The sequence below is a fragment of the Panicum virgatum genome, chromosome 4K, assembly GCF_016808335.1.
Source record: "Panicum virgatum strain AP13 chromosome 4K, P.virgatum_v5, whole genome shotgun sequence".
Taxonomy (NCBI): Eukaryota; Viridiplantae; Streptophyta; class Magnoliopsida; order Poales; family Poaceae; genus Panicum; species Panicum virgatum.
In genome coordinates this window covers 47110620-47122890 of record NC_053139.1, presented here as the reverse complement: position 1 = coordinate 47122890, position 12271 = coordinate 47110620, and the positions used below count along the sequence as shown (strand labels likewise).

Here is a 12271-nt window from a genome sequence, read left to right as displayed (position 1 = left end):
AGGATATAACGACATGCAAATTTTTGAATTTTCAATACTAGCCGCGCAAATGCGCGGGCTATACGCCTAGTTAGAGTAAAATGACCACCTCAAGTTGAAATGCACTCCACTACTGAAATTATCATCACCATCTTCTTTCTAGAACATCAGCACCGCAAGCGGCAATTTCCATTTGGTCACCCGGGATCCAGCACGCAAACTGCAACCACAGCACATTGCCATGCTTTTCTGTCACCTGCTCTGCAGCCACAATTTGCAACAGGCTGGCCAGTGGGCTTGCATATCTAGAATCGACAAGAAATCTAGAATTGATGCTGTTGGTCTGGGTATAAAGAGAGATTTCTAGGCAATTGCAAGTCAAACACAAGCTCTGAGCTCCAGACAAGGCTGATGGGGAATGATGTCGAGCAAGTTCAGCCCAACCCTGTCCAAGTGCATGGAACCGACTTTCACCGTGCTTGCCGAAAGAGGCAACTTGCACAGTGGGTGAGAGGGAGTTGGTTTCTTGATTGAGAAAGTGACAGCATATTAAACTGGTCGGTAACTATCATGGTTAGAAAACTACTAATTGGCATTGGCTCTCTTGGTCCTATGTCAGCGCATGACAAGATGAACACTGTCCAATCGGAAAGAGAAAGAAATGAACAATCACGGCATTTTATAACAAACATTCTGGGGTACCAAACGCTACCAGCTTCCCTACTCAACTTATTTTAAGCAAGGATTAGTTAGTCGATGCGTAATTATATTGAAGGCTTGGTGTCGGTGATTCAGTTTAATAAATTGCTCTCTTAATGAAACATGCGCATATCGTGTTCTTGGGGAAAAAATAACTTGGGAATTGTTGGCATGAATCCTGTTGAAGTCTGAACTCTGAAGATTATCAAGTTGCTTTACTGAAAGGACAGTCCCAGCCCAGGTGACAACTGCAGGTTCAGTTCATTCGATCCTCCTCCCTCTTGATGTTTTCAGAATAATAACACAAGCAGCGCTGGATCACTTTCTACTGCTGCAATATTTTTCTCATGAACATGTTGTGCAGCTGTACAGTTGATGATGTACATGTTTGTCACTTTCCATAGGGGCTGAGAGTAGTGATGTGTGGCTAATGCTTCTTCTTTAGAAGTAGGCATCCAAAGGGCGGCAAATACAAACATATCTTGCCCACTATTCAATAGAAATTTAGAATGCATCCAGGCCTTTTTTAGCCTATAAATCGAAAGAAATGCATGGGAGGGTCAAAAGCCCAAGTTGTTTCTTTATCTGGTGACGACATTTGCACCTAACTTTCCAGAAAACGACGTTGATAAATTCGCATCTAGAATGCTCGCCTCGGTTTGGCCTGGCTTGGATCGTCAGATGATTGGGGATCAGAACAAGCATTAGTTTTGGTTTCTGAAACAGATAGATGGAAGTTTGACGGGTCAGGACAAAGGTGAATTTAGGTTCTGGGATAGGTGAAAATATCTAGTGCAGGCATAGCACAAGGATCAGGCCAAAGTTTCAGACATCACACAGGGCTAAAGAAAGAAATGAGATATAAGAATAAGCAGGTTCTATCAAGGCAACCACTACACCGCACCCGGCGGTCCTGTGCAAATCCTCAAGTGCCAGCTACGCTTGTGAGATATATCTTTTCCAATTATTTGCGTTGCATTGCAGTTACGCCATGCTCTGAGAAATTTACTTTCCGCGAAATATCTCTCCATGGATTGCATAGATTAAAATAGAGAGCCAATGTGATCTGTTTGGTTGGGTCAATGTGTTGCTGATGCTGAGCTGGGAATAATGAGCAAAGTTCATTATGTTACTATTATTGTCGTGCGATAACCTATCTACACAGTGAAGTAGTTTCAGAATAGTTCATGGTTTCCTTGCTGTCGATCGGCATTTGGACGGTTATCAGACAGCAACTAAAGCTTAAACTTCCAATGCAGGTAGTATTGACTATTGACTACTCATATCTACTATCATATCTCAGCGAACAGAATATGATGAGTTGATTTGTAGAACTCTGAATGAGTAGTACTGCAAGTACTGGCTCCCAGTACCAGACTACCAGCTACAAGACAAAGTGCCAAAGGCCATGGATCTTGGGAAGGAAAGGAGACGAAAAAACGATCCACACCAGATAAGGCTACAGGAAAAGGACGCTCCACCTAGAGTAAGGTTCACTCGTAACATCGATCCATCTGACGCGGACAATCCCTGCTCGCTGTCTCCAATATGCAAGGATAGGAGAAGGCATATATTCGTGAAGTAAACAACAGGAGAAGATGTACATGGTGTCATGGTGAGCTTGGAAGCATGCACAATAATATATCCAAGCTAATGACCTTGATGATGATGAACATAAGTGTACGATTGGAGAACCCACAGCAATTGGGTGCCCCCTCTATGTTTCAGGGTCTGCAAGGCTGTTGGTTTCTCTTTGAAAATGGCCGGCCAATCTGCCAAGCCATTGAATTCATTTACGGCGGCGCATCAGCAGCTAACAGCTTCTGGGTACAAAAGCTTCAACGTCGGACAAGCTGGATCAGTCGTTCATTTTTTTTTCGAAAGAAGATCAGTCGTTAATTTCACCAATGATTTTGACGTCACATACATGTTTAGCTGGAAGAAGGATCTGCACGATGAGCACAAGCCATCAGGCCATCCTGCTAGCTCAAATGGACCATCTTAGTCATAAACTCAAATGCAATTATATAAAAACCAAGTACTGTAGTAATTGAATATCTATCTCCCTTAGCTTCTGCCGATCGAAGTTGTGGGTTTAGTCAACTGCCTCCAAAAGATGATTAGCTAGGTGGAATAAATTAATGGATTAGCCTATGGGGAGGGGAGCAGCAGCTAAGCATGGTGGAATACGACACAGCCTGCATCATCAGCATCTATCACCGCTTAGCTAGCCTGCATCTGCGTGTCTATATATAAGTCCTACAGGCTACAGGGCCATGAATGAAATATCTCACCGGCTGCAAAGTTGTTAGCTCAGTAGTAGTGCTGCTAAATTAAAGCTAGCTGAGCTGCACCAGAGTATCCATGCAAGATCAGAGCAGCAGCCAAAAGTTGAGAGCATTAGCGAATACGCAGCTTGGTGGTGTTGTCTTCTTTTCTCCTTATCCAGTTCCACCAGTTCATTCATTCGGTCCCGTCGACCGATCATGGCGGCCAACTACCACCACTACCAGATGGCCGTGCACGCCGCGGCGGCGGCGGCAGCGGCGTGGAGGGAGCCGGACAGCCCGCAGCTGAGCTTCATGAGCGGCTGCAGCTCCCTCTTCTCCATCTCCACGCTGCAGGACGACGACGACGGCGCCGTCGTCATCGCCGGCCACGCGCTGCCCTCCACGCCCATCTCGCTCGCCGGGTTCGCCGGCGACGAGGTCGACATGGAGGTGCAGCAGATCAGCGGCGGCAGCGGCGACGACCGGAGGTCCATCAGGATGATGAGGAACAGGGAGTCCGCGCTCCGGTCCAGGGCCAGGAAGAGGGTCCGTATACAACCAGATACGTATAAATTCACTTAATTACATAGAAAAAAAAAGTTCAATTGTATTGATGATGCGTCCACAACAGTTGCATTTTCTCAGAGTTTCTACCAAGTTGATTGTTGATATGATATGACAACATCATACACTATCTGAAAGTTCAAATCTGCCAAGTTTTCTGAATAAAGCGCATACCAATGAAACTCAACTCATTAGGAGATAATAAATAAATAAAGCAACGAGATTCCGCACTAGAGCTTGTTTCGTCCTCATCAGAAGAGATATACAAGTTTATACGGTCTCAATACATATACAAGTACCATGCGACAGTGAAACTTCAAAGTGGCGGTCACTAGTGAGCGACTTAAAAGTGTGCAGTACAAGATTAAGAAATTGAATATGGTTGCTCTTGCATCAAGCATTGAGTTCCTGCCAATGATTCCTTTTATTAGTCGGTATAAACTAAACATGCATGCATGTATATCTCTTCTTTGAGTGCCGCCAAATAAATTTTACTTAATAAACGATATTATTTCTAGACCAAGTTGGAAGGTTAGCACTCTATCATCTCAGTACAAAATTCCCCAAAAAGACGCTAACACTGAGCTCAGTTGTACCTGCTCCAAGTCTAAGCACGAAATGCTCAAAAAAAATTGTAAGCACCAGCCACCAAGGATTCACAGAACGGCACGTCTACAGTTCTGCAGAATACTCTAGAAGAATCTGCATGCATCCCATGTCCATTCAAATTGGAAGGTTGTGATTACTAATTTTTTATCTTCTCTGGATGTGTGATAGGAAGAAGTGTCTGATTGGTTGTACCAGAGACCCAAAAATACTAAAGTTGTCCAAGTTGCAAGAAGAAAAATGTGTCTTACTAGTGATAGTTATTTTACAATGAATCTTGAATATAGCTAAAAGCTTCGAGATTACATCAAACTAACCACTACTACAATTTGCTTTTAAAAAATAACCACTCACAGAATAATTTATGTGTTCCTCGTAGGCTTCACGAGATGTACAAGACTTTATAGATGGAATCCAGTCTCTCATGGTAATGCTTATGTCGTCTAAATAAAATAGTTATTAAAAATGCATATAATTTGGTAAAAACAGAGGTCAATGAAAAACAGCATCTCAATCCACCTATATCATTTGACATAACCAGAGTACACCCTTTTAACTGAAAAATCACACTTTCAGAGGAAACACAGCGCACAATCAGACCTGAAAAATGAAAGCCCTGCACATTCTGATTCCACAAGCTGATTAGCTGAATATCTATCATGTGGTTTGTTGTTCGTGTGCAGGCATACGTAGAAAATCTGGAGAAAGAGGTTCGCCGGCTGGTGGATGAGAACTTGAAGCTCAAGAAGCAGTGCAAAGAGGTACTGAAACATACTGAATCATGCATGCCCGATGCCTTGTCTACTTCTGAGCATCAGTGTGTTATGAACACTCCTTTCACCTTCTTTTGCAGCTTAAACTGGAAGTGGCTGCACTGGTCCTCCCTACCAAGAGCTCGCTGCGAAGAACCTCATCGACGCAATTCTGAAGGGACAAAGAAACATGAACACATTTTATTTGCCAGTACAAAATTAAGAGAAGATAGATGGATCATCGACGCAAGAGGGTTGATTGGACTTGTGTGTACATGTGTTAGTGTGTGTTTGTGTGCCGTAGAGGAGGGGAGATAGATGGATATGCAATGATCTGTACCTTGACGCTAGATCTCTGCAAAGATGAACGTCTTTTAATTTCTTGAGCTGCAAATGAAGCTGTGTTCGACTGAACAAATCGTGATTCCCGGCATCCCTGATCGTTTCAGGTTGTCCTTTCCTTCGTACCTAGAGCCAGCCATATGCAGATGTCCTGCCGCACAGATAGGTGAAACTCACGCTATGCATCAGCGCGATTTGTACTGACCATTCAGCTATTTTGCGAGTATTTCAATGCTAACTCTCATAGACATCCCAAAATGCAGTATCAACAATTCAACATCATTTTTTTAAGGGAGCATCAGGAGCACGCTGTATCTGTATCATTTAACAGAGGAAGCAAGCAAGTTCATACAAGGTTTGATTACATAAATAAACTAGAAAACTCAAAGAACTCAACAGAACAGCAAAGTACTTAACCATGAAAAAAAAAGATGACTCCAACAGCTCTCCTTCGGCTCGGATGAGTCTCCTCTGCAGTACTGCAGGGAGACTCTCCCACTGACCTATGGCCTCCTGAACCATGGGACCCGCAGATCAGTGGCACCGAGTCCCTCTGCAGTACTGCAGAGGAACCGGTTCCCTTGGGCTCTCTTGAGCAGCCCAATCTCCCGCTTGATCTCTTCAACCTGGCAAGGTGTTGCCATCAGGCATCAACATCATTTAAAGTCCGAAGTAAACATGTCAAGTTGGACAGAAACTGAAGATGGTACAGGTCCACCGTGAAAGAAGGGGAAAAAACATTTTCTGATAAACCACACATGTGGAATATCTTGAATAATCAGCATACAACCGATAAAACAATGCATTAAGCTACACTAAAAACAGGTCAAATAGAATTATTAATTCACTATAACTTAGTTTAAATAGTCTCACTTAACAAACACCTCGGGCCGCCGCCGCCGCCACCACCACGCCCAGCACCCGGCGCTGCTGCGCGGCCGTCCCTGCTCGCTCCCGCAGCTGCTAATCGGTCCGCATCAGCGGCTCACCGAGGGCGCCGCGCCTACACCTACACGAGAGCAGTAAGCTTCGGCGGCACCTCGAACTCCACCTGCACATGAGAGGCCCCGCCGCCGCCTTCCCCGCAGGTGCACGGGCTTCCAGCGCTCTACTCCGGCGGCGGCGAGGTGGAGGGGAGTCCGGGAGGGGGCGCCGCCCAGTCGCCTCCTAGGGAGACGATGCGGGGGCAGACCACGCGCTTTCAATAAATCAAATACAATTAATGTCCAATCTCTTCCTAATGACAGGATTTATTGGGTTTAATAATTGAACGGACTGTAAACACATTGTTGGTGCTTTCCTCAGAATAGAGGGCTTGGCAACAGCACAATAGAAACAGCCGAAAAAAAAGCAGCAAAATAGAAGCAAAACGAGTTTTTCTGAGAGAAGTTGGGCGGATTCCTTTATCAAATCCCCAATTGAACTGGCATCACCGCTGAAATCCAGGCGACGCGGGTCCGTCCGTCCCAGAGACCCAAAACAACAAAACCCCAAACCCCCCTCTCCTTCCGGCAAACCCACGCGCCGCTCCTCCGCCATCCCCAACGCCGTTTCGCAGCTGCGCAATGTGGCCAAGGTGAAAGAGGGGGAGCTCCTTCGTTGAGAATCGGCATGCGCCCGTGCGGGTCTATCACCGGAGCTCCGTCCCCGACGCCGTTGCCGACGCCACTGCAGTCACCGAGCCTGACGACCGCGCGGGGCGAGCTACCACCTGTGACGGAACCGTCAAATTAAAACTTAAATTAAACTTAATGATCGTCATTTGAACACATCGGGTGCATTAGCTTAACGGCTTAATTTGGCGATCCTTTCTCAACCCACGGCCCGATTGAAACAACACCGGTAGTCCCACGCAAAGGTGGGCGCAGATGGTACAAGCACGACTCATTACTTGAAAATACAAGAGTGATCACGACACGAAACATTTAGTTTTACAAACTGAGTCCAAATACATAAATAATCTACAAGATTAGCACTTACATAGATATGACTGAAGTCGAATACAAAGATCCTACAACTACTTTAGTTTACATCAGTTCTGATACACCCCGACCGGTCGGACCGGTTCACCCAGCCGGTCGAACCGGTCGGCACCCCGTTGCCAACTCCACCGGTCAGACTGGTCCCACGGACCAGTCAGACCGGTCTACGCAAAACAGAAAGGCTGCACACTCAGCCCACAAGTGCACAACTCAACAACACCCTAACCTAAGGGTCCCGCTCCTCAACCTGCCACCCCTCTGCATCCCGGCGGATGAACTTGACACAACAGGGGCAGAAGTCGACGTCCGGGTGTCCTGTAATAATAAATATGTCAACAAACCCTGAGTATTCTAATGCTTAGCAAGACTTACCTGACCAATGGTATAACTTAGCCCACATAACTAGACATGCAAGACTTTTGGCTAGTGGTTATTTTGCAGAAAACGCGGCTAAAGTAAGTCCTTACTTTCATGATTTTAGCCCAGATTGTATATATAATCTATCCATGATCTATCGTTAGAATAAACTAACTATAGCAAACATGGTGGAGCAACAGGTATAAAATTAATATAGAGAAACCTTATATTAATCACTTATCATCCCTACTCGCACTACGCTGCAACTCGGTGATCAAGGTGCTCATATCCGAGAGCGACTGACGGCGAATCGATCCGATTTAAACTTGCAAGGTGGACCTAACCAACACGGCACGTATTTACCCCGTCGGACTATACATGCTAACCATTCCCCTCCCCGCCTCGAACTACAGGAACCAGCCCAACGACATATGGTCAGCCGAGCTCAACGTGAGACCACCAAAAATAAACATATACATCCCAATTCTCCGCGACTACTCGACTCGCCCCAGGAGTTGGGTGTGGGTTCCTGTACTTTCGAAGCAAGGCAGTACTCGGCTTACCGGTTTCGACTACCTCCTACTCCCGGTATGCGGTTAGTACAATTCAAACATGATCAGCAGGGCCAACAACGGCTCGGTCCTTAACCGACATAGATAGGACTAAGACACCCAGGAACCCTGTCCTGCTGTCATACCTATACATCATCATTCCCCGTTCGGTCTCAATTCTCCATTCATTGCGTACCAATTTCATAACTCAGGTACTGGAATATGACGATACCCTGTATCTCGCGAGTAACCGAAAATTACTCGACTTCTAAACATCCTATATCTCGCGAGTGACCTGAAATCACTCGGCTTCTATCGAGAACTATTTAGCATACCAGTGCTAACGCCCCATACATACTAGTATAAGCCCAAGGAAACCTAAGAATCATGCAACTAAGGTTCCAAACAATTCCTACACCTAATGCACAAGTATAGAAACATAAATAGGTGTCATAATTTAAAATAATAGGATGTGCACCGGGGCTTGCCTTGCGCCTGCTGCTCAACACTGGGGTGAGTGAGGCCTTGGGCCGACTCCCCGCGAACCTCCTACTGCGGGGCTTGCCCCTGGGGCTCCTGTGGCTCCGCAACCACCTCGTATACGACCTCCTCCGCCGCGGCTGCTACACGTATGCATATGCATATGACATGAGAAATGCATGCATGATTTATAAAAATTACAATAAGCATTTAAGCCCACTAATTTCCAACTAATCTCACCAACAAACCCCAATTTAACCCTCTCAGCCACTGCTATACCAGCCAGGTCGGTCCACCAGACCGGTTAGACCGGTCTCCCCTAACCTATTGTTATACCGGTCAGACCGGTCCCTCCGACCGGTCTCAACCAGAACAGAAGCTAGAATCCATGACGCGACGAAAATCGTCCACTAATTCTAAACACCTTCTAGGATCTAGTCCAGGGGTTCGTGTGGATGCTTTTGACTAGAGGAAACCACCTAAAACCTTCTAGAAAAGGAGATCGATTCATATCAAGCAAAATACCTTGAGAGGGCTCCTCACCACGAAGAACTTGAATCGACAGCTCCCCAAGGATGGAAACGAGGAGAAGATGATCCCCCGCGCCGATTTAGTCCTCCCCCGGCCTTGGAATCCCGTGGAGAGGGAGGATTTGGGGTTTAGGGTTTGAGGGAGGAAATGAGAGGGAGAGAGCTCGGGAGGGCGAGCTGAGTGGGCTGGGAAGGTGAATGGGTCGTTGGGAGTGAGAGAGAGGTTTAAATGCTGTGGGGCCCAAAATGGTTGACATCGGTCAGACCGGTATGGCCCAGGCTGACAAGAGATGTTTGGTTTTGTGCTTTGGTGTGTGAGTTTAAAACTAATGACTTTAATTAACTTAATTATCAAGGATTAACACCTGGGTGTTACACCACCGACTGGCCACCGCCGCCATCGCACGGGCAGCTTCCGGTCGGCGTGCCGCCCTCGACGTCGGCGCCAGCATCACCTGCAGACCAAGCTTCCCCGCCGCTGCTGACGCCGCCGGCTTCCAAGCCCCAACCGCGTCCCCAGCACACCTCCCGCAAGCCGGGCGCCAGAGAGTCTCTACTGCCTCCCCAGCACACGCCTGCCTCCGGCAAGCCGGGCGCCAGGGAGTCTCCACCGCCTCCCCAACACACCTCCAAGGCGCCTGCCTCTCGCAAGCCGGACCATCTCCTCTGGCGCCCGAAGAAGGAGTCTCCTCTTTCAGCGGGCCGTCGCTACCCCTTCATCGCCGCCGGTGCGCACGGCTACCCCTTCGTTGGAGTCGGACCCGGCTACCGCGCGAGACAGGAGCGCAACGCTGGGCACCCCATCGTCATCGGACCCAGCTTCCGCGTGCAGGAGCGCCACTCCACCCAACGCTTCCTCCTCCTCCTCCACTGGAGCAATGCACATTCCGAGCAGTGGTGGAAGCACAGCTTCAAGCGCTTCGACGAAATCTTTCGTAAGTCTATTCCCAAATCCTCGGAAGGATGATGACAAGCTGCGCAACAAACTGTTTGAGTTCCTCAACAAGTAAGTATTTTCTCCGGTTATTTATTGTTAACTGCTAGCAAAATGCAAAGTTGATTAATTGCAATATTTGTTTTTTAGTTTTACTGTTGGTTCATCGAAATCTCCCTACTACAAGGCTCAAATTTCCTCAATGAAAATTGAAGACAACATAAAGATGGGAATAAATTTTCAGCACCTTCTTGAATATGACAGAGAATTGGCAATTGCACTATGCAATAAGCAAGAGAGGTTTGCACAAAAAAACTAACCTACAATTACTTGAACTGTATTTCCATATAGTTATGGTGGTGAACTGATTATGTTGACTGTGGTTGTTAGAACATTAGTTATTTTTCTATTTGACCATTGTCTTTGTTGCGTTGATTGTTAGAATAGTAGTAATTTTCTCAGCTGTGCTTATTATGTTCATGTAGGGTGCGCCAATTTGTTCATCCAGTCGTGTGCAAATTCCTGTTTGATGAAAAGCTTGTGGATGACAAAGAACAACTTGTGAGGAAGTTACAGGTTAACTTTTTCTCCATGCCCAAAAGGTTAGTCAACCTGAAGCAACATGATATTATGAGTTTATTTTGCTGTCCTTCCTTAATCTGTACTAAAATAAGCAATGCATTGTTTTGCTGTTATGTATGCAGCATAAAGAAAGTTTCTGAATTCATGACCGAAGGCGGAGGAACACTAGCTACATCTGTGACCTTAGCAGGCTCTATCACTGGGTCTGTAGCTCTTGATGCTGGAATCATGATTGTGCAGAGATCTGCTGCAGAGCTGTTCCGTGCCCATAAAGAAGGTCTTACATGGGATGAGGATTTTGACACTACAGATATGCTGGTGGTTAATGATGATGAAATCAGAATTACAATGACACCGGTTCCAGGAAAGCCTGCCCAGCAAGCACATGATTTGCACAAGCTTGGCTCAATTTTCATGCCAAAGTTCATCCATAATGGTAAAATGGCTTTGTATTTCTCAGTGTTGGCTAAAGATCTGAGAAACACCAGTGAGGGTGAGGTGACGGAAGATTGGTACAGAGAGTACATTATAGGACATACAACATTAAGGCCGTCAATAGTTCGGTACAACTTGATTGACAGGGTACACCAGGCGTGTGAGAAATTCTGTGTCGCCAACTCTGCAATATATACCTTCTTGAAAGAATCACATCCTTTCTATGAGGACTGGAGGACACGTATTCCTAGTGACTCAAGTGATGCCTTCTACAAGGTCTATTGGTTTCGAATCCAGCCAACAGCAGGTGTTCACAATCTCGCCATCAATTCTGACTCTCTCAAGCTGGTGGAGCTTGTGCACCTGGCTGGCTTACGGCAGCTCACCATCGTGGCACCGGTGCTCAAAGAGTTAACCGTGTTGAGTTGCTTCTTGTGTAATTAGACTCGACAACTGGTTGCAAATATCGCGGTTCCTCAGCTGGAATCGCTCAAGTGGGTGGATGCATATGATCCAAGCTCCATGCATCTTCGCAAGATGGAGAATCTCAAATCGCTCAGCACTATTCTTCTTGGATATGGACCAGAGGGCTTTACACTAGATCCTGGGTGTCTAATGCTCATGTCGTGTGTTAAGGTCATCCAATCTATTACTCTCAGACTAAGTTGTCCGCAGGTGAGTTCGCTCCAGCTCTTATTTCAATTGTCATTGCGCATATTATGTGACTTAGAACGAACATATTTGAGAAGGACGGGATTATCCATCCAACTGTCCTGTGTCTATATGGCATGGCAGACGAAATTGAGTCACTGCTATTAATAAAGTAACTGAGGCAAACTGAATTCTTTATTTTGAAAAAAAATAGCTTCGCTGTGACATTGAAACAAGTGTTCTATTCAATAAGTTGGACTGCACATCCAATACAGCATATGGGGAAATACATTTGTGATTATGCTGCTAAAGAGTAGTAACGAAAAAATCTCAATTGTTTTGTTTTTGTCACACCCGGTTTTAAAGACAAAAATGAATGCATAGCTATATGTATGCTAGGATCAAGTTTCATACATATAGAGACATTATAAGTGAATAATCAGTAACAGTATCACGAAAAAGAGAACTAAAACAAATAAAAGACTATCAGAGTTATACAGCTTATCCTGGAAACGGAGGCTCCAAACTTCACAGGCAATCGACTGGGGGGTTGCGTA

At 45.9% G+C, this 12271-nt stretch overlaps 2 protein-coding genes across 3 annotated transcripts; both read left to right on the top strand.

Annotated features, from left to right (window-relative positions):
* The first annotated feature begins 2846 nt into the window (after positions 1–2846).
* On the top strand, positions 2847–5303 carry LOC120704514 (bZIP transcription factor 46-like). 2 transcript variants are annotated; one of them, XM_039988936.1, is made up of 4 exons: positions 2847–3494; positions 4498–4545; positions 4802–4879; positions 4972–5303. In XM_039988936.1, the coding sequence occupies exons 1-4, from the start codon at positions 3165–3167 to the stop codon at positions 5044–5046; spliced, it is 531 nt and encodes a 176-aa protein (XP_039844870.1). In that variant the 5' UTR covers positions 2847–3164; the 3' UTR covers positions 5047–5303. The 2 variants fall into 2 exon arrangements, with proteins under 2 accessions (XP_039844870.1, XP_039844871.1); XM_039988937.1 differs by lacking the exon at positions 4498–4545 and having other exon boundaries at positions 2861–3494; positions 4972–5284.
* A 4236-nt stretch (positions 5304–9539) lies between these two features.
* LOC120704513 lies at positions 9540–11908 on the top strand. Its single transcript, XM_039988935.1, has 4 exons — positions 9540–10118; positions 10197–10346; positions 10532–10648; positions 10751–11908. The coding sequence occupies exons 1-4, from the start codon at positions 9991–9993 to the stop codon at positions 11505–11507; spliced, it is 1152 nt and encodes a 383-aa protein (XP_039844869.1). The 5' UTR covers positions 9540–9990; the 3' UTR covers positions 11508–11908.
* The last annotated feature ends 363 nt before the right edge of the window (positions 11909–12271 follow it).